This window comes from Cyprinus carpio, chromosome B2, assembly GCF_018340385.1.
Source record: "Cyprinus carpio isolate SPL01 chromosome B2, ASM1834038v1, whole genome shotgun sequence".
Classification (NCBI taxonomy): domain Eukaryota; kingdom Metazoa; phylum Chordata; class Actinopteri; order Cypriniformes; family Cyprinidae; genus Cyprinus; species Cyprinus carpio.
In genome coordinates this window covers 4,127,716-4,149,377 of record NC_056598.1, presented here as the reverse complement: position 1 = coordinate 4,149,377, position 21,662 = coordinate 4,127,716, and the positions used below count along the sequence as shown (strand labels likewise).

The 21,662-nt window shown below is 39.6% G+C and overlaps 1 protein-coding gene across 1 annotated transcript in view; it reads left to right on the top strand.

Moving 5' to 3' along the window:
- mib1 (MIB E3 ubiquitin protein ligase 1) overlaps nucleotides 1–21,662 on the top strand; it is a 46,383-nt gene that overhangs the window by 17,603 nt on the left and 7,118 nt on the right. Inside the window, exons 13-15 of the mRNA XM_042719334.1 lie at nucleotides 16,893–17,025; nucleotides 18,128–18,214; nucleotides 18,687–18,845. Of these exons, the coding sequence (XP_042575268.1) occupies nucleotides 16,893–17,025; nucleotides 18,128–18,214; nucleotides 18,687–18,845 (379 nt within the window). The remainder of the gene's footprint in view (nucleotides 1–16,892; nucleotides 17,026–18,127; nucleotides 18,215–18,686; nucleotides 18,846–21,662) is intronic.

The following is a 21,662-nucleotide window of genomic DNA, read 5'->3' as shown; positions in this document are numbered from 1 at the left end:
ACATCCATATTTAAAACTATAAACCGGAATCTCTAGCTTCCGCTAATGGTTGTATGTGTGTACATGAGAGAGTGCCATTCCAGCAGATGACTTAGGACGCAGGCGTAGCATAAATTCACTTCAGAATGCCTTTATTAACACCCCCCCCTCCCCCTTTTATGATGGATGGGTGCACTTTATTGGACTTCAGAATCTCAGCACCCGTTCACTGCCATTATAAAAAAAAAAAGAGCCTGGACATTTTTTTTATGTAACTCTGATTCTATTCATCTGAAAGAAGAAAGTCAAATACGCCTAGGATGGCTTGAGGGTGAGTAAATCATAGGGTCATTTTTAATTTTTGGGTGAACTATCCCTTTAATTTTTTAATTGTAACCGTACCTATTTATTTATTCATTGCAAATAAAATGGGAATTGATTTTTATTATTGCTGCACCTTTGTGCCATGGAAAATTGCTGCGTAAGTTACAAATGCCTCAGTGAAATGATCAATCCTCCAATGGCAACATGGGGATCCTTTTTATTGACTATGTGGATGAAGAACTGCCCCGGGTTATTATTTATGACTCGCTTGTACAGTAGAGCCTTGCTTGGGAGTAGAACCTGTCCCTTCACCATCAAAAAGTCCTAGAGATATATAGCTCTCCTCCAGCTCATCACCTACATCTAATACTCGAATAAGCACCCACCGCTGCAGTCGTCTTTGCGCAGCACTCTTTCTTTCCTGTGCTGAAACTTTTCAGTCCACTCCTGTTGTGCAGACTTGAGTATGCATTTACTAGGTCTGAATGCTTGTGCTAAGCTTGTGTCCTTTTTCAGTATGTGGTTAGGTCATGAAAAACTTGTTGGTTGGCTGCTTTAAAATATTTAATTTCCTGTTGAATCCACATGCCACACATCTCAGGGGTCGGTTGCAAAAACATAGTAACTGTGTCTGTGTCTTAAGAACTTGATTGACTAACTAGCAGTTAACCAAGTAGCAATCAGTCTTACTTTTTGGACTTAACACATTAGGTAGTACCCCTACTTCACTTACACCATTTTAACCAGTTAGATTTTATCACAGAAACATCATACCACATTGAAAACCATTTTACTTTTTTCTTCCTTGCACATTTTCCTAAAGTCATTAACACATTGATGTGTCTCTCAACTGGTGTTCTTGAATAATGGCTGTTGTAAGTACAGTTGTAACCTTACACAGGAATTTTAAACAGCCAGACGAATCAAACGAACCTGTTGGAAAGTCAGAAAACATTCTTGGTATGCATATGCAATTTATTCTTTTGAATGTTTTTAAACTCCTTGAAATATGTTAATCTGAGAAAAAAAAAAAAGAACTTATGCATTCTGTCTATTTATTTTAAAGATTTTATTGAACATTCCCCATGTTTATCTATACATTGCGAATTTGCGTCTTGGTTGGGTATGTTGAAAGTGTTCATCATTTTTTTTTTTTTTCTTCTTCCTGTGTGTTTATGACAGTCCCAGGCTGAGAGCAGGACTGGTTCCTCTCAGTGGCTCTCTGGACGGCTGCTGGAAGGCAGTTGTGCTCCAGCACTGTAAACAGTACGATTAATAGCCCATGACTCATAACAGAGTCCACAAACGGGCCCTGCAGAGGCAGCCCATGCACAGCCTCTATTACTACTGTACAAATGGTCCAACCTGTTTGTTAACCGCCATATGGACTCTCACCCTCGGATGCACTACAGCGTACATGTGTGCTCTACAGCTGATTAGTTCAAGCCTTAGCCAGCAGTCATATCTAGTGAATATAGTTTAAAACTAATCAAAATAACAGATCAAAGCACAAATTAAAATTAATAAACAAATAATTGAATATAAAATCAAATAAAAAACTATGGGCTGTTTAGCAAACCATCAGCACAGATTATTATGGGCTGTATGTGCCTCTGCTGTACTGTCAGGTGAATTGCAAGTTTTCTGCTTGATTTTAAGCCACTTGGTAGATTTATTTATAGAAATTAACCTGGGCCATAGATTAGTTGGTCTTTTTTCAATTTATGGTAGTTAACATAATTTGTGTGACTGCAATATAAATTAAAATATTAATATTAAAATATTTTTGTAATACTTGTATAATTATTAGACATTAGGTTTTTGGGTCATTTACTTTTTTTTTATTTTTTATCTGGAAATATTAATTTATTTAAAATCCATTAAAAATGCCATACAGAGAATTGAATAGACATCTATGAGCATGTCTTAATTCTGAATTTAAAATTGTTTGGAAAGTTTTAGGAGGTGCGCAAGTCAAAAATGGTATGGTGATGTTTCGTTCTTATCACAATGAAAACAAAAATCATTGTTTAAAGAATCAGGAATTAGATTTTTCTTTCATATTTATACCACTTTCCATATTTTCAAACCTGAGAAGTATGACCCATATGAGGTGGGACACTGTAGGAAAGATTTAAATTTTGAAATGGCCTTTATTGCTAAGCAAACTTCAAAATGCTGTGATTGCAAATATTTTTTATGCATTGCATTCTGAAGGCAATGAATGGGGTAGTGGCACCATTTAGCAGCTGGTGTTGGGGATACCCTTAGCATCCCAGCCAGTCCAAAATGAATAATGAATACTCACCAACACTGATTTTTATTTGGTGTTTGGAACTCTGACCCTGGCTGAGATGCTGAGGACATCACAGCTGGTATATAAATGTTAGTTACTCACCAATTAGCCAGTATTTATTTTTTTAAACGAATTCTAACTATGTATGCTGGCTGCAATATAGTTATATGAATATACAGTTTAATGTGCTGCATGTTTCCATTTCTGCAGTTGCTATGAGTTTAGGTCACTTCTAAAACTTGCTGCAACCATCTAATTTTTAATGACACTCATTTATAAATGTTGTCAGCAAAAGAGAAGCTTTAAGGTTTCCCTGTAGTTTTCCACCAAAATAAAACCAAATTAATCCATTAACATTAGTATTGTAATTTTACTGTTGTTGTTCGGTTAATGTTTTCCGGAAAATGAAATTCTTGCAAAGAAACCAAGTAGTTTGAGGCTTTATATTGTACTATTATTTCTTAGTGGGAAAAAATTAACTGCTTTACTACCTACTTTTCTCTTATGTTATATGGTGTGACTATGCAGGAATATATAATATTTGACCATTTCAGGGATGACTTGGACATAGCAAGATCACTTGAATTAATTGATATAAATTAAACATTCGTGGTATTTGTTTTAAAAAGGCACACTAACAAGTATTCAAGGTGTAAGAATGTTATTGTTTGGTTCCGCATTTTTTTTAGAATCTAATACATTTAACAATTAAATTTAACATTTTATTTAAAATGGTAGAACAGTTTTTAAAAACATAATAAACAACCAAAATAAGTTTTTTTTTTTTTTTTTTTTTTTTTTTTAATTCACCTTTTTATTGTATATATTTGTCATTGACTGTTTTTCGAGCTCATTTAATTTGTTACACACAGGACAATTCTTAAACAGAGGCTAAAACTGAAAATCTTAGTAGAAATAGTGACCTGTTCCAGCAGTTAAAACATAAACCATATACATTTTAACCTAAAATCTTGATGTGAAAAAAATGTATGGATGAGATATGCCAACTATCTCTATATATAAGCTGATACGTGATATGAATGGAGGTGCAGCTCAGGTTCAGCATGACATGGTGGCAGATCAGCGTAATTATGGGTGAAATTATGATGCAGCGTTGCGATCCATGTGACTGAAGGAAGGATGCTGCTCTGATGCAGAGGAGAGGGAGGTTCACACCACATGCCTGCGCTGCGTCAGTGTGCCGGGGGCCATAATTGGTGGACTCTTTCTGTGTATGATTAGTGTGTACAAACCCCCCACACTTAGAAGCATCTGGTTTATATCTCCACTCCCCTGTATGCAGGCAGAGAAGGGTTACCGAGAGGCACGCAGGCTACCGTTCCCGCATGTCGCAGTGAGCTTGTGCTGCAACTGTTCTTCTCCCCTCTCCCTCAACTTACTTTTGCTCTCCGTTTCCATGTGTGGATGTCAGTCAGCTGTCTTAGCCCAATTTAATACAATTTAACAAATGATGACTAATGCATTTATATCTTAACCCACTTTTTTCTATTAAGTTATGTTTTCAGCTTGTAGAAAAGGCAATCACAATACTTTGTAATAACATTTATTTAAGAAACTTGTCCATTAATGAAGATATAATCTCAGTTCCTGCAAAAGCAAAAAAATGCAAGATAGAAACCATTTATGTTGTCATCAAAGCATAGCTACAGCTGGTTGAAGGGGACCAAATCCATTGAAGAGGTGATTTGGTTCCATTTTACCAGCTTTAGCAAAGCATTGTGGTTTGGTGTTAATGAGACTGATAAAAAAACTGCTTATTTGACACTGTTTAAGCAATAAAACTTGAATTTGTGAAACTTGACATTAAATGTTGCATGGGATCTTTTCAGATTTTAGATTCTCTCTAACTATCAAAAAATGTTTCATTGCGCTCCAAAGGTTTTCTTTCTCTTTGTTAAAAAAGAGAAATGTCCTCAGCGAAAAAGATAATAATCCATCCTGGTGCACTCGAGTCAAGTGTCCGCAAGTCTTGTAGCAATTACAGCAGCTGATGGATTAAGCCTGCCGAGGGCAGAGTGTTTCTTGGGTGATCAAGATGTCAGCATGTGCTGCTGTCTGAAGTTGTCACTTTCTTAAAGATTCAGTCATACTTGGCTAAATTGTAGGGTTAATTTGCCCACTTAATCCAATAAGGGAGTGTGGATTGAGTCTGCTAATGTGGTAATGTTGAAATGACTAATAAAGATATTTGTACCACATGTCAGTCACAGTCCGAGGCAGAAGCAACTCCACAAAACAATTCAGAGATGCACAGTGAGCATGTGTTGTTTTGTAAGATGCAGTCGAGTGTCCATCAGCTTAGATGGAACCAAAAAGCCTCTTTAGCTCCTTAGCAGGTGGCCAGCTGAGAGTGTAAGCATAAGGGATCATTGCTGCTCAATATGGTGCTCATTAAAGTGGGGTCAGTAAAGTGCTATTTACACCACAGATCCCCCTCCCTGCGCTACACAGCCACTCGCTTACGGCATTCTGGACAAAGTTCGGCCCACAAATACACTGGCCATAAGAGGGCAAAAGCCAGGGACAGCAGCTGAACATTTGATAATGTCAGCATCTGCTGTGGGTGTCACTCAGTCTGGAGTTGAAGGCGAGAAAGAGGGAACACAGCCACACGACTGACAGGAGAGAACCCTACAGCAAGCAGTGCACAAAAATGGAAAGAGCACAGCCCTACAGAGGACAGACGGGAGTGTCTGACATTCAAAAAAATGGGCCACAAGCTCTCCCAGGCTCCAGTCATGACCAAAAATTACTGTATACTTGCACACAATGCATACTTTTTATTTTTCTTGATCGGTAGCACAAGTGATGAGGATTGCAGTAATGCTCTGACCTCAGTCATCACCATAATTAAAATATTACCTCTGTAGATATATGACATGGTGTTTCCGTGTAGGTAAGCATTCAAACCCCTAAAAGTATAACTGTCCTCTATTACATGACCGTTTTCATCACCTGTTGATCTCAACATTGTATAATACATTTGTTCTACTTGTACATTCATTCTACTGTTTTCACAAAAATTCTTTCTGCACACTAGTAGACCAAAAATGAAAAAGAGGTCCTCTTCTAAAGGCTCCAATTTACCTTTTGTAGAGGACAATTGGAATCAGCTGACAGGCAGGCCCAACTCTGATCCTGCATTGTCACTTTTCCATGCTCTAATCTGACTACTCTGTGGTCCAGCAAAGCATTTGGCAAGCCTAGCAAACATGAACAATGGGGGCAGAAACGGGTGGCAGGGTGAAACAGACAACGGTACTATCCCACAATGTGAGAGAAGCTTCCTTTTTAATAGCCAAGCTCTGCTCACCTTTATGGAACTGTTACCTCAGCAGCTTCTCTGTAGCAAGTTCTAACTTTTAAGGGACAAAAAAATAAGTGAAATTGTCCTAAACTTACCCTCTCTAGGCAAGTTTAAAAAGATTAAGGTATTAATGGTTCTGGTGCATGTCGCTCCTGCAGAAACAGGATCTTAGTTGCAGCTGGCCACAATTCAAAGCTTAGAATGCAGCAAACTCTCCAATAATGAAAGGAGCTTCTGTTCCTATGGGGCTGTCTCGGGCCGTTATTGGATCTTTTAGGTAGCAGTGACTGAACTCTTTCTATCACCAAGAAAGTGGGCACTACAACCTGTTATTTTAATATTAGTCTACCTGCAGAAATAAACTATAGTATGACAATCTATCAGAATGAACTATCTAACATGGCAATTGCTGAATTAGAGAGAGGCGGTGTGGACTGCTGGTGAAGTCACCGAAAGAGCAGCAACTTCTCTCAGAATCCACTGCTGCAGTAAGTTTCTGCATCCCAGTTACAAAATCCATCACACTGTTTCCATGTATCCATATTCAGTGATGCAGAGAGTCATAGCACATTTTATAAACTGAGGATCAGCACCTGACCAAGAATACATACTTCTTTACATTCCATAGCTGTCATATGTTCATATGGGCACATAAAGAAGTATGTACACCAAGTAGGCAGCCCCAGACACAGCTGAGTTTCCTTACCTTCTCTGATATGATGTTTGGTTAACATAACCCTTATTTAAACCAAACACATTTAATCACGTCGGTAGATCAGTTTTTTTTTTTTTTGTTTTTTACCATCCTGCAGAATGCTGTGGATTATACGTAAGGTGACTGTCACAGATTCTTTACTTCACGCTTTTTTCTTTTGCCTTATCCCAACAGTGTTCCCTGTGTGTCTGTTGACCTTGGCCGTCCTCAAGAGAATTTGGGGTATCCATCGGGAATCTGGAAAAGAGTAGTGCCATATAGTTTTTTTTTTTTTTCTGAAATCTGTAAAAATATGTTGTTGAAAAATAGAGGAAGTTGTTCCTGTGTTGTCCTTGTTGCCTGGATTTCTTCTTATCCACGAAAGTTCAAAGGACTCTTTAGGGAAAAAAAAGACACATTTCTAGTGTAACAGTGTCCTGAACATGGTATGCATCTCCTTTCCACCCGTTTTCTATCTGCTTCTCCCTTGTTTAACTACATTCTCAGTTGTATGTCAGACTGGTTGCTGAGGTCCAAAAATGAGGTTGATCCAAGTGGAACAGGAAGCTATTGTGAGCAGGATTTGGGCTTTAGCCACACAGACCAGGCCAGAGGTCACATGCAAGAGCTAATGCCCACTCAGCAATAGTGATTTATAACGAGTGTGCTGATTTTCCTTTCCCATTTCTTTTTTCTTCTTTTTTAACCCTTTCTTTTTTTCCTTCGAACCCCCCTTTTTTCCCCAGAGTTGACCTGGGTGTGTTTATTCTAGAAGCTTCTCTAGAACTCAGATGCTGTGTGCTACAGATCAATAACTGTTTGCATGGCAGCATAAAATGTTCAGTAGCACTCTAATGAATCTTTGCTTCAGCTCCACACATTCCACAAGTCAACGCCGCCCTGTCTCATCCCCCTCCTCTCAGGAGCCTATCCAATACCAGGCCAAAAGGAGAGGTGCAGGGGTGGAAACATAACAGAAGGACACTTAGACAGGCTATTCTGGGCAGGGGTGGAAATCCTGGATGAGTTTGTGGTGCTTGACAGGGTAAGATATGATGGCGAGGTATGGCTGGACTCTTGTGGCGCCACAGTGTTAGTAAAGATTTAGGGATGAGAGTGTTGAGAGGGGGAGATGGCACTGCAGCACTACAGCCCTGCCCCTGCCTAGTGATTGGAAAGCACGCAGAGAGACAGAGAGAAACTGGGTTACTACCCTGGGTGTTGTGGGTTCACTCATTGACAAACATATCCAGCAGCCACTGAACCGCCCTCCCTGGAGAATTAGTATGCCAGCACATCTGTTTTTACATTAATCTGATTCACCCCCCACCTGGCCTGAAACTTACGTTCGTTCCACTGTGACACCAATGGCTAACATACACCTGTCCCCCCGCTGTCTTGAAACACCAAACGTGGCTCCAGTAAATACGACTGGCCACTGGAAAATTGAGAGTTGCCAAAGTGTGTAACCATCCCGATAGAGTTGTTTTCCGTCTGAAAGTGCCTCTGCGTGAAAAGATCCAAGATAAAAGCTGCACGTTTCAGGGACACTGAGTTTCTGAGACGTCTTGTCTATGGTGCTGCAGCCACGAGAAGATAATGAACCAAAGAGTGTTGTGCTGCAGCTGCCTGACCAGCACTGGAAAAGCAAGAGACACTGAGAGAGTGAGGTAGGACACAAGAGCGAGTGAGCAAGCGAGGTGGAAACCGTATTCTAGTGAGCAAGCAAGCAAATCCATACAGATGACAGCAACTTTCCCCCGTTCCACCTACACCTGTCTTTTCCACTGTTTCACACATCTCTGCCGTTTTCCTTGCGGGGGGAATCACTTACATTATTTCACAAGGTTTCCCAGAGAAGTAGTTTTTCTCATGCTGCTGCAGAGCTGTAAATTCCACTCCCTCCAAGCGACCACACCGCACACCACGGCTGACCGTCCATGCGCTTAACCCCCATTGCATCCGGAACAGAGAAGAAAAAAGCAGAGACGTCAGTGCGGACCAGCCGGCATGGTGGGCAAACTCCCGTCCGGAGCGAGGAAGGCACAGGGAGCATATATTACCTGTCAGCTCAGTTTCCTCTGCTCTCTGCTCCTCCCTCTTTCTTCTCTCCTGTGTATGAAGAGCCATAATGACCTCCGGAGTTCTCCAGCTGCTGCAGCCATCGCATGCCCGACTCGCTGATTCAGCTTCTCTGACGAAGAGGTGGGTGTGGGTGGGGAGATAGTGAACGAGTGTTGTGGAGAAGGAACAAGAGTGTTTAAGCGGGAGGGGTGGAGCCGGGTGAAGAAAGCATACATTAAGGCAGGGATAGACATCATGCTGACACGAGGAGCTGTCGCTGCTGCTCTAAAAACAGGCAGAAAAAACTGCAGCACTTTCACCCCCTCCTCCCTCCCATCTCTAACATGTGCATTCTCAGTGAATTCTGTGAAGATGTGCATGACTGCTCGAGATCTCTCTAGCGCTTTAGTGGTTGGCTAGTTTATTTCTGATCAACATCATTTGAAAACCGCAGTTTTATCCCTCAAGCCGCTGCCATCTGTAATGCTATTTTTTTTTGTGCTTCACCAGCAAATTTTATATATAGCCATTTCAATTTGAAAACCAGAGTACAGCAACAGTCTGTCAAGTATGCATTGTTGCTTATCTGAAGCTTGCAGATAACTTTTTGTTGTCAACCGTTTTACCTTTTCTTGGTAAACCCTAAGGTGACTGGAGGTGACTTATCATTTATAGCCCCATCTGATTTCAGGGACCCATCGTTGGTGTTCTTGAAAGTGAACAAAAAGCCACTAGCCACAAAAGGAGCCAGCTGTTGCATCTCAGAAAGTTAAATCATTAGCACTTTTTAGCAGGAGAAGCATTTTAGAACTAGCTCCTCTTTGGTATCTCGCTCACCTCCCTGTGACCATATTTAGTCAACCAGTGCAAAAAATAACCCCCCTCCTTGCACCAAGGCAGCTGTCCCCCTGCAAGCTCTGGGAAGTCTCCCATCCAGTGTTCCACCTATCGATTGTGTGTCCAGCAAGGCAAGTAGCTAGCCTGTGTTAGCGAAGCACCAGCTTCCCGGCCTGCTATTCGCTGTTATTTTTAGTAGCGCCAAATAAAGTGGTCTCTCATGGTTCCACTTTTATTTCCCTCACTCGTTTCCCCTCCCCTGCTTTTATAACACCCAACCTCTCCACCCCCTTCTCCAACTCTCCATCTAAACAGCCCCCATCCTGCTTTCAGTTCTCTTTTAAATAGTGCCAGAACATGCTGCATATGGTAGATCTTGCCTCTCCTTGTCACTATACTTAGTAACATATGCAGTTACGTGTGAGAGAGAAAAGGGGGAGCGAATAGTGCTTGAAGGTTTATGAAAAGTCTATAGAGTACTAGAGTGCAATTTGGATCAAACCTGTTACTGTATTTCAAAGGACACTTGCTTGCCTATCTGTCTGCAGCTGTCAAACTCGTATTGAGCATATGATTTATCTTGGTTCTGGGACACGCTAGAATTTCCCCAGGGGTTCAAGTTTTGTTCTTCCCTCTTGAGCTTTTCATTAATTTTCAAGAGCCACGTTCAGGCTTCCTGAGGCACAACCACAGAAATGTTTAATTAGGAGGTCCCATCATTCAGTGTGGAGAGCTGGTTTTAGCCAGCAATGTCCTCTGTCATCTCGCAGCTTTGTCCTCCACTGCTGCGTCTCTCTACCTGCAGTAACAATGCTACCTCTGCAGTCCGCCCACCCCCACACGGAGATAATTACAGCGCTCAAGGCACTATCTAATCTCTCAAAGTAATGTTTTCACATCGTTTAGTGTAATGTCTCTGTTAAATAATGTAAATCTCTAGTTGGTAATTGTCCTGAGGCTTCTCCTCTCCCACCTTTTAATAGCTCGCGGCAGTGTTGGGCAAACCTTTGAGGATTACAAAAATAGGTTTCTAACTTGCATTAGATTACTAAAAAAAAACATCTCTGGAAAAGATGTAAAATCCTTAAGATTGTGTAATGCTTGCAAGAATCTTTTATTATTGTGAAGTACAATTCAATTAATGTGTCCACAGTCTAACGTATTGGCATTCAAATGCTCTCTGTATTTATGGGCATTACGAAAATTGACTATATGCCAGGTGTAATGCACTCTGAGTAATGCATCAGCATGAGGCCCAACCCTTAGCCAAACAGCACCTTAAAAAAGACATTTTATAGTTTGTGGGGCTGCAAAAACTAGCAGTCAGTGAACCACTCATTCAAGATAATTGACATCAATTGATAAAAACATCAACCCCAACACCTGAGACCTTATGAAATTAATCTTCGGAGAAGGTCATTTGTATGGTATATTCAAAATGCATATACCATACAAATGCACAATCTAATTTCCTCCTTCAGGTCATAAATTGTGAATGTTTAGTTGAGCCGTTTATTGATCAGAGAAAGCAGGCCAATAATTAATTACTTTGTTGTATTTTACTTCTCTTCTTCAGTTTAAAACAAGTTGGGAAAAAAAAGTTATTGAAGCTGTGTCCATCACAGAGGTCCTGGTTCAACCTCCTGGATTAATGTTTAAGTTACAGTTCAGTGCAAATGTTGCACAGCTCAAATTTCCAGACACGGTCTGAGAACTTTGACTCAGCTTCACTCTGACACTTAGTGCTTTGACTGGGTGCACCACCCATGGGTAATTCTCTGTAGTTTTGAAAGTTGTCCCGGAAGTGCTGAGTTCAGGTACCCCTGTAACAGGAGATCTCATCAATCACACCAGTACCTGACTGACGGAATGGTAATAAGTATTGAGTTAAGCAGGGGTTTTAATTACTGTGGGCCTTGGGGTCTGCACAAAAAGACAAATTACTTTTTTAATGTTATTTGTCTGATTAGTTTTGTCTAGATGGGATTGATTACATACAACAGACCTGTCTAGAGAGCAAAATTTGATTTCTTAATTGGAGTTGTAATGCAACTTTAAGGTAGGTGGATGAATCAAGACATTTGGTTTTGTTCTTTCATGATGAAACACACTCTCTATATTCAGTGTACATGATTATAACACTAGATCCTCCACCCTTTCCAAGGGTCTATTTCTCTCTCCCCGATCCTCAGCCCTTTAAGCATTCCATCATGAAGCAGGTAAAGCTGCTGAGCGGCAGACGGCATAAAAGTGATTTATGAAGGGCCGAACTGAGTGCTGTCGGAGGAAGCCTGTGGCAGCCGGTCTCTCAGCTCTTGGCCATTGTTCCACTCAGCCCCACTCAGCTGTACCACTGCTCCCCTCTAAACTCTCACCTCAGGGGCTGTTTACACGACAACGTTTTCAGCCAAAAACAGGAAACTTTTTATGCGCTTTAACTGTTCGTTTACACAACCATGGCATTTTGGGGACTGAAAACAGGTTTCAAAGTGCGTTTCCGTGTAAACACCCAATATGGAAATCTTTGGAAACGGTGACACCATGCACGTGCGTAGTACGTGTCAGGTATGTAGACGTGCAGAGTACATGTCGATTTTAAAGGCAAGCGCGAACAAACATACATAACAATGGCGGAGTACATGGTACTGTTGTTGCTGCTCAAGAGTTTGCTAACGCTTCTTCAGCAAAGTGTGGATTTACTTCACCAATATTACAACCAACAGTGAAGATGCATCATATACAACATATAATCGTCACTTTCCTACAGGTACTGTTAACTAACAAGGTGACAGTGCCAACTACTGGCCTGGCATACGTAATACAGCGTTTTTGGCCGTTTTCGTGGATATGTGTAAACGTGAATCATTTTGAAAATGTTGTCGTGTATACGTGAAATTTTTAAAAACACAAGGGAAAAAGTTTTCAGTTTTTGACAACACCGTTGTCGTGTAAACATAGCCTCAGCTCCAACCAGGAAATGTCAGTTTCATGACTTGTGTCTTTGCGTGGTTGAGTCATGTTTGTAAACAAAGAAAAGGTAGTTTGAAACAAGCGTGTGGTTAATAGACAAGGAACAGTGACTTCACTGTGTAGTTCTTAATGTTAATAAGATAGGAGTGGTGGCTAGCTCTGCCATATTAATAACTTAAATTGTCTGGATGGATTTCAAAATGTCTAAATCTTTATATTCCACTTTTCCACAAATCACCTACAGAACGATCTGCTGGTGTCATTGCTACCAAAAATGGAAAACTATTTGGACACTGCACATTACAACCTTTCCCCCACATGCATATGTCCACCTCCACTGGGGTAAAGGACTGTAATCAATCAAGCCAGACTATCCAAGGACAAACTGACACAAGCCAAACTGCCTTTTGCCCAATCAAACCACTTGCTCTTGTTCTGGGGGTTGGCCAAGTCATTATTCTGAGCCAATAGTTGTCATAGTTGGTGTCACAATGGTAGGAGACATGACTGTGGATGATGATATGATTAGCAGTAAAGGAGGTGGGTATAGAAAGTAAGTGAAGCAATAGAATAATTTATGATACTTTATAGCATTTAGTATATAACTATATATTTAACTTATATAGTTAAAAAAATAATTCATCCCATTCATTTAATTTATGGTTATATAATGCAAAATTGTCCATCAAAATTAACCATGTCATGCAGTTCCTGTGATTAAAAAAAAAAAAAATAAAAAAAAAAAATTTAACACTTTAGATAGGGATCATATTCACTATTAACTAAGAGCCTTCCCTCAATAAACTCCTAATTTGCTGCTTATTAATAGTAAGGTAGTCATCAAGTTTATGTATTAAGGGATCTAGAATATGGTCATGCCAGAAAAAGGCATTAATATGTGCTTTGTTAGTACTAATAAAAAGCCAATATGCTAGTAATATGGATGCTAATAAGCAACTAGTTTATAGTAAGAATTGGACCTTAAAATAAAATGTTACCAAAATAATTTATAGCATGATATAAGATTTTGGTCAGACTCCTAGACTACAATATTAATGCTCTTTACTTGGAAAGACCTATAGATATTTTACATGCATTTTGTGACCGTAATACTTGAGCAAGCAGTAAATAGAACCCCAATGCAGATCATTGAATCAACCTGTCAGCGATGCATCATCCTGCTGTTAATGGGAATCTAACTTCAAGTACACCCAACTGTATCCTTAATACATTCTTATTAGACATCTGTCTGCTGGCTTGTTAGTTTAGTGTTTCTTTGCTGCTTGTTTCTGAAGAGCTTGGACACCAGCTGAGCTACTTTGGTGGATTGAATTTAACCACCTCAAGCAAACAGTTTGGGGTTGGAGTCATTTAAAGCCTAAGATTTATAGCAGTGATGTCTACCACTCCCATAAGTGAGTCAGCTACCAATCAAAGAATTTTCCTTCACTACACAAAGAAGAAAATTTTCAATGTTAACTCTGTCAAATGTCAATTTCCCTTTATTATGCTTTTTAGATCCCTGGAGGTATTTCCATTTAATGTTTTTTGATACATAACACCTGTATATCATGCATAGTCTAAGTGAAATACCATGTTTCTTTTGTTTCTTTATTCCTGTAGCATGTAAATCACATTATTTGTTGCCATGTGAGTGCAGCAATATTCCGGATTTGGAAGTTTTTTACGTCACAGATAAAACAATATGCCACTAGAAACATCATAGATAAATATAACACATATAATACAATGCCGATGGAACACTCAACTACACAAAAAACTTCAGCTACAACCAAAAAATAAATTGAATGAAAGTTTGTAATGTGTTCTGCAATACCTTTTTCCTCACATTTTTGCAAAATCTTTTACTATATCAGACAATTCAGTTACAACCAATGTAAAAATTCAGTAGTTGACCACACTTTTAATGCTAATGGATTTTATCACAACCAGTTCACAACCATATGTCCGATAAAGACAAAGTTGCCAGGAAGTCACTTTAAAGAAAGCATTATGCAAGCTTAATAATAAACACTTTTTCACTCTGAATGTAGATCCACTTTCAGTCTTGATTGTTCTTAATTGTTTCAATTACTCAGTCTCATTTCAGCCATTGTTCATTCTATTTATTCTTTCAAGCTAGGTACGTTGCCATTATTATACTCATTAGGCTATTAATTATAATCATGTTTGGTATGGCTTACATAAAGACAAGGAAAAAGGTTTCACTCCACTTGTACAGCCACACTCCATTTTTATTTGTGTGGAGTGCTCATTTTTATGAGCTTAAAGTGTCAGTTTTCTCACCCGTTGTATATGCCAAGAACACCATGCTATCTTACTTCACAACTTTACAGTCTTGTAGTCTTGATGGTACAAGGTGGTGCTTATTCCAGTGTTCCCAGAGTTGACTGGTTTTATCTTATCCAGGCCTATCATATAGTTGCTTCAATCTTTTCTACATTGAAAAGATTTGAGCTCTTAACTCTACTCTAACTCTTGTGCTACTGTAAGGTAGTGTTCGCCTTTTCCTTCCTAGTAACAGTGAGCTTCAGGCCTGTGACAAATTACCATGTGGCTGGCTACCAGAGACAACAGGCCTCGTCTGCATGCTCCTGAGGGATCTTTGTATCTCACAGGGTGACCCAGTTCCATCGTGCTTCTCCTTCACCTTACCTCTCCCGCCTGCCTTTTCCTCTCTTTCACTTTTACATTTGCCCTCATGTTCATACAGCTACTTCAGCCTCATTGCTTCTTCAGAGCCTTGTTCTTCACCTCTTACATGGAGACTGTTACCTACATCAAGTTGATTATTGAGACCCTATAAAGATTTGCCACCAATAACAAATCATTCATCATCTCAGTTTCCCTTTGCTCACAGTGGAACAAATCATTTCCAGGAAGGAATTGCAAGGGGTTTGTGCCACAGATTGCATATTTTTTGTGTTCTTTGAACTCCTCCTCAACGAATAATGTTGACTGCAATGCAGTATTGCCAGCGAGCTGCATTAATATTAATGCCTGCCCATTTCCACCACCGTGGCAGGAAGCCTGTCAATCTAAGCCTCATCTAGAAAGGCTTGCCACTCACAATGCCAGCGCCTTACTGCCACTGATCCATTGCATTCTTGCCAATACAAGAATGCACCATTGGCAGACCATTTTCTATATTGGCTACTACTTTCATGAGTGTGATGTCTGTGCCGGTGCAGTCTAAAATAAGTTCATGGGTGTTGCAGGATATATCGAAACCTTGGTATACATTGTGTGATCATTTTAAATTTCTTCACTCTGTTGATGATCACATTTTCTTGAACCTATGCATCAGTTGTACATAATTTAAAGGGCATATCCACAAGCCTTCATGAGCATTGCAGGTGTAAAGATGTAACAGGGCTGTGCGTGTGTGCATGCCGTGTGCACTGCAGTACAGCTGCTTTGCTGCACAGTGCTCCAAATGTGTACTGAGCTGATGCTCTCTCTCCGCACTACCTAAGTAACTAGAGATTGGCTTTGGGTTTACCAGAATCCACCCTGCAGCAAAAAGCAGCACTTTAGAGGCTTCCACAAATCCACCTCTTCTCTGAAATTACATTCATCAGTTTCTTTCTTTTTTTTTCCTCGTCCTTTAGATGCATCCTCATTTATTTCTGCTCATTTTACCAGTGATACTTTAACACCCTTAACACTCAAAGACATTTGAGAATACTAACCCTGCATTTCTTCTTGAGCACAGTGAATACCCAGATGAGCACTACATAAAGTGGTATTTCCTTGATGCGTCATGATTGCTTGGGTATGTCAATTTTCCTGAGTGGCAAGGCATTTTGATGTCACTAGGGCTCTGTGGTCTTCATTTTACCTGCTTTATACATGTTTATGTTCATGTGCATTTACTTAAATGTTCATTTTAGCTACTCAAAGTACTGGACAGATAAAGCAGCCAGTATGTAGCAGATTGATCAGTGTAATCAATGTACTGTAATTTTTAGATTTTTTGTAGACATCAAGTCAGCGTTCAACTTTGTAGATCAAATGTTTTTAATAGCCATGCTCTTTGAATTTTTTTTGAAACTCAAACAATAAAAACCGTTTTGTGGCTCTTTAAAGGCCAGGACACACCAAGTTTGTTGGGCAGTATGGCGGATTTGGTCAATTCTGATAATATTCTTCCTCATAATAATGTTTTGTTGTTGTTCAAGTGCTCTTTTACCCTTTATTGCTCTTACCTCATTACCCTTACTCTAGTGTTTCTGTTACTTCCTTGAATCTCAGAGTTCAGTGTCCCTTCATGTGACATTCATAGCCTCACCAATTTTTTAAAAGCCTGTTACTTATTAAATGTTTATTAGTTCATATTTTTAGTTGCTGAAATTTGTATTCTCATCTTTGTTTTGCAGTGCCATGCGCGTGCTGCTATCCAAACTGCCACGACCATGGATAGTGGATGAGAAAAAGGATGATGGTTACACCGCACTTCACCTGGCTGCCCTCAACAACCACGTGGAGGTGGCAGAGCTCCTAGTCCACCAGGTCAGCACTTCTAACACGAACACTCATGCATTGCACCATAGGAGTACTCCAGCAGGTTATTCAGTCCACTAAAAGGGTGAAAGAATCAAGTGCCTGTGCAGATAATAATTCACATAGATAATTGGTGCAGTTTATGTCATTAGGCACCCAGAAGAGCTGAAAAAGTAACCCAGCTCACATTGAACTAGGTGCACTGTACAGTCACAATAACTCTTTAAGGTAGAGAATAGAATGTTTTTTTGGGGATATTTCATGTAGATAACCCCTTAAAACAAAATATTCTATATAATGTTGATAGCAGAGCTTTGCATCATTGAAAACTGAATAAAGAATGCCTTTTGAATTTTTATTGAATTTTGAAGGGGAATTCACATTTGAATTTTAGGAAGTAGAAATCCAAATAAGAGGCATTTCCTGTCATTCCACTTTAACTCCCTGTTGGGCGGGGCTAGTTTAATTCAATGCAAATAGGATGCAATGCATTGCAATAACACGGTGGTCTCGAGCTGAACTGTTTTAAACATCCAAGATTCTTCTGTTCTGCATGTGTGAATTTGGCAAAACTGGTTCAGCACCTAACCTTCACACACCTCTGTCGCTCAGTGTTATGTTGCGGCACAGTAACAATGTTATTGCAACATTCCAGCAGAGTTTTAGAATGCTGCGCTGGCTCAGGGCAGCCCTTTGTCAACTACCTGCCATGATGGAAGAGAGGGAGAGACAAAGAAAAGTTCACACCAGCGACTTAAGCCTCAGCCTATGAACCACAGTAGAGCTGCACTGCAGTAGTGCAGAGAGATGTTGCTATGGGGTTTCAGTCAGGGAATATCTGAATACAAATCACCATTAGCTCACATTTCCTAACACAACCTATGGGGCTAGAAGGCATGCTCATGAGCAGCGATTTATCTTCAGTAGTTGAGGAGAGACGTTGCTGAACCTCAGTTAAAAACAAAAATGTTTGTGATATGTAAATAGATACCCACAATAACTTTTTTGTGTTCCTTTGTAAGGCATTATATCATGTATCTATAAAAATGTAAATATCACAGTGGCTAAAGTCAAAAGCATTTATTTTTTCTCTGTGTTGCTCTTTCCATAGGGAAATGCCAATTTGGACATACAGAACGTTAACCAGCAGACGGCACTGCACCTTGCTGTAGAACGTCAGCACACACAGATAGTGCGAGTAAGTGGTTCTGTCTTCTGTTTTTTTTTTTTTTTTTAATTTCCTTTCGATGTTTGACATCTACAGTACCCCCTCACCTAGTATTCTGGCTTCCTACTCAACACAAACGCATTGATGAAGCAATGTAGCTAAGTGCTCCAGCTAAAGATTTAAATGCACAGACTTCTGCAGATTTATCCCCTCCAATTGAATTACTTTAGTCCTGAGCAATCTGGACTACGCCAGGAGAGGTATGGGAAACGGGGGTGGAAAAGGGGACTCAATGGGAGCTAAAGCACCATCTTGTGGTCATATAAGAGCAATGCAACTCTCCTCTTTTCAAAGCATCTGTATTGGTATAGTCTTTTGAGAAGGATTCTCAAGTAATAACCAAACAAACATGCTTATTGTGTCCCATACATTACACTTATATTTTTTCATATGGATGCATGAGAACACACTGGTAAAAATTCCATCCTCTGTTTCTGTCCAGCTCTTGGTGCGAGCTGAGGCAAAGTTGGACGTGCAAGACAAGGATGGAGACACGCCACTGCATGAGGCCCTGCGTCACCACACTCTGTCCCAGCTCCGCCAACTTCAGGACATGCAGGACGTCAGCAAAGTGGAGCCCTGGGAGCCCTCCAAAAACACAGTATGTACAGAGAAGTATATAAACAGTACCAGTGTTCTCAATAAAAGCTTTAGGTTAACAATGTCATGTAGTAAACACTTTCAGTGCAGTGTACTTGATTAGAAGTGGCGGGATCAAGTCGCAAATACTGGATTGATCAACAAGAAACAGTTTACTAGTTTAAATAATTTGTTTTATTAAAAAAAGAAAGCACACAGTTTTATTTTTCTCCAATTCTGTTGTTTTTCCATTTTTCTGGTTTTTATATTCCGGTTTAGTGATTAAATTTAATTTCAGTAACACCTAAGATATGTCTAATCAATTGATATAATGTAATTTATACAATTTAACAATTTATTAAAAGTTTACTAAAAATCCCTTTTTTTAGAGCCCTGTGACACACAGAATATGCAGATTTCATATTTAAATTGTCTTTCTGCACTTTAATATTCACAGACACTAGTCCATATCATGACTTTATTAAGTGTACTGCCCTACTTTTGATTTCTTCCAAAATTTGCCAAATTTTGTCATTCCGCGTTGTACTGTAAAGTAAATTTTTATGATTTGATGCCACGAATCTCTCCAAATCATTGGACCCTACAGATCCATTTTGTCATGCTGTGTGCGTCTCTGCAGTTTAAGCATCCTAAAGGAAACATCCATCTACCGTTCCATGCAGTGAACATTATAATTTTATGAAACATGATTAACTCAGAGACGTAAGTGTGATTGGAAGCATTAACCATATTCCAAACCACTTGATTGAAATTTCCTGAATGTGCAAAACCGCTTTCACACCACCCAAACAACTAAACGTTTATGTCGAACAGTGACACAGATCCCAAAAAAGAGCTCTAAGTAACAAGTAGTAAAACACTGAGACAGTGTAGATACTTTGCAACTTTAAAGGCTTTTCTCCGGCATGTCCCTGTGTTAACAATGATAGATCATACTCGGCTTTAAGAGCCATTTCCCTGCTGTCACATGAGTAACCGGCCCAATGAGCCACAGTTCCACTGCAGTCCAGCGTCCTATATACTACACAATCCTTCAGGTGAGACATTCTCCACTGATTATCCCATCACCATTCTTGGGATTGCATATATTTGTGGAAAATTGAGTGGGAGGAGAGAAAGCAGAAAGAAGACAGCTTTGGCAGACAGCAGCCTAATCAAGACATTTACAATCAAATTACCAAGCGAAAGAACTCTATCACAGCAGATTTAAAATGAAATGAAAACCTTTTTCTCAGGTGAATGATGCCACATGTGACTCAGTATTGAGATTGAACACTTCATACAGAACATAAATGAGCGAAGCTAGCTGTGGTGTGTATCGTGTATCGGCGATCTCACAGGCTGATTATAGGACAATAAGAAAATTGAGCATATTGCCTAACACTAGTGGCCAGTAGTTTAAAAGTAGTCTATGACTCCCAGGTTTTCTTAAGCCTTACTAAGTTTTGTATGAGGAACAGACTGAATCTGACTGATAATATCACTTTCAGTTGAGCTGTTAACCACTGTGTAGAGATTATAAATCCGGTCAGCAGAGTCACAGAAAATATATCACTGAACCAGTGAACTCTAAACATTTTAAAAGATCAGATCACAAAATGTATGGTTTTAGTGAAGAACAATAGACCTTTTATATAATACATTTATTCTACTTCTGTGCTCTTTTTGAAGCTTGAAACGTCCAACCTCTCATATATATATATATATATATATATGTGTGTGTGTGTGTGTGTGTGTGTGTGTGTGTGTGTGTGTGTGTGTGTAGAAAGATCATAAAAATCAAACATGGTACGGTTAATAGATCACATCAGAACAACTGATCTGCAGCTGCTGTTATGCTTGAATTCTTCCATCAGTGCCATTGTTTCTTAGGTGTTTCACAGCACATATCTGTGACCTCCCATCCCCACAGCCTTTCTTTATCTTCATTAACACATTATGCTATCAATATACTCTGAATCAGCTGTCAGAAACTCTTCACCATAACGTCTGACACCAGACAGACTGACGATGCTGGTCCCGTGCACCCTGTCTTTTACAGCTTTTGTAGCTTGACCCCAGCCCTGCCCGTTCACATCATCGCCTCTCCACGACTGTCGTAAATCAAGCGTTGTGTGACAGGAGGCTGCTTCCAGGCCAGCAGTCAGCCATTTATTAACACAAACAGTGTGACAAATCTCTCTCCCTATCAAGCCATCACACTTACCACATGCAGCAGATGAAAACACTTCACCATCCAATAAAAACACTCAAACCAACAAAACATCATGCACATAAATCTCCACTTTCATTAGCTCAATATGGTCTATAGCATTTCATCACTCCAGATTAATAGTTATACCAACATTACATCATGGACATGAATGGGGTTTCTTTACGCAAAAGTCAATTAATGATTATTTTAGCCATGTTTATTAAGACAAGCATCACTGTTAATGTTGCTTATATTGCTTAACAGAGATTTCAGTCAAGTGATTTGACTTTTGTTTTTTTTTAACTTGCAAATGATAACTCAGAAAAACACTCAGAACACCATTAAAAGCTAACTGTATCTATATCTGCTTTGCGAAATTTTGTTCAAGTTGGTCACTCAAATTCGTCACACTGACCAACAGAAAGGTACTTGTGCGTTAGCAGTGCTTCATACATCACTACATTATTGGGTTGTTTCAAACCCATAAGACTTTCATTCATCTTCAACACAAATGAAGATTCATAAATGAGTTTTCTGTCCCTCCATTAAAAAAAATTCAGGTAACCAAAATTTAAGATATAGTGAATGTAATCATATGATAGGGGTTACATAAGCCCCTTTCAC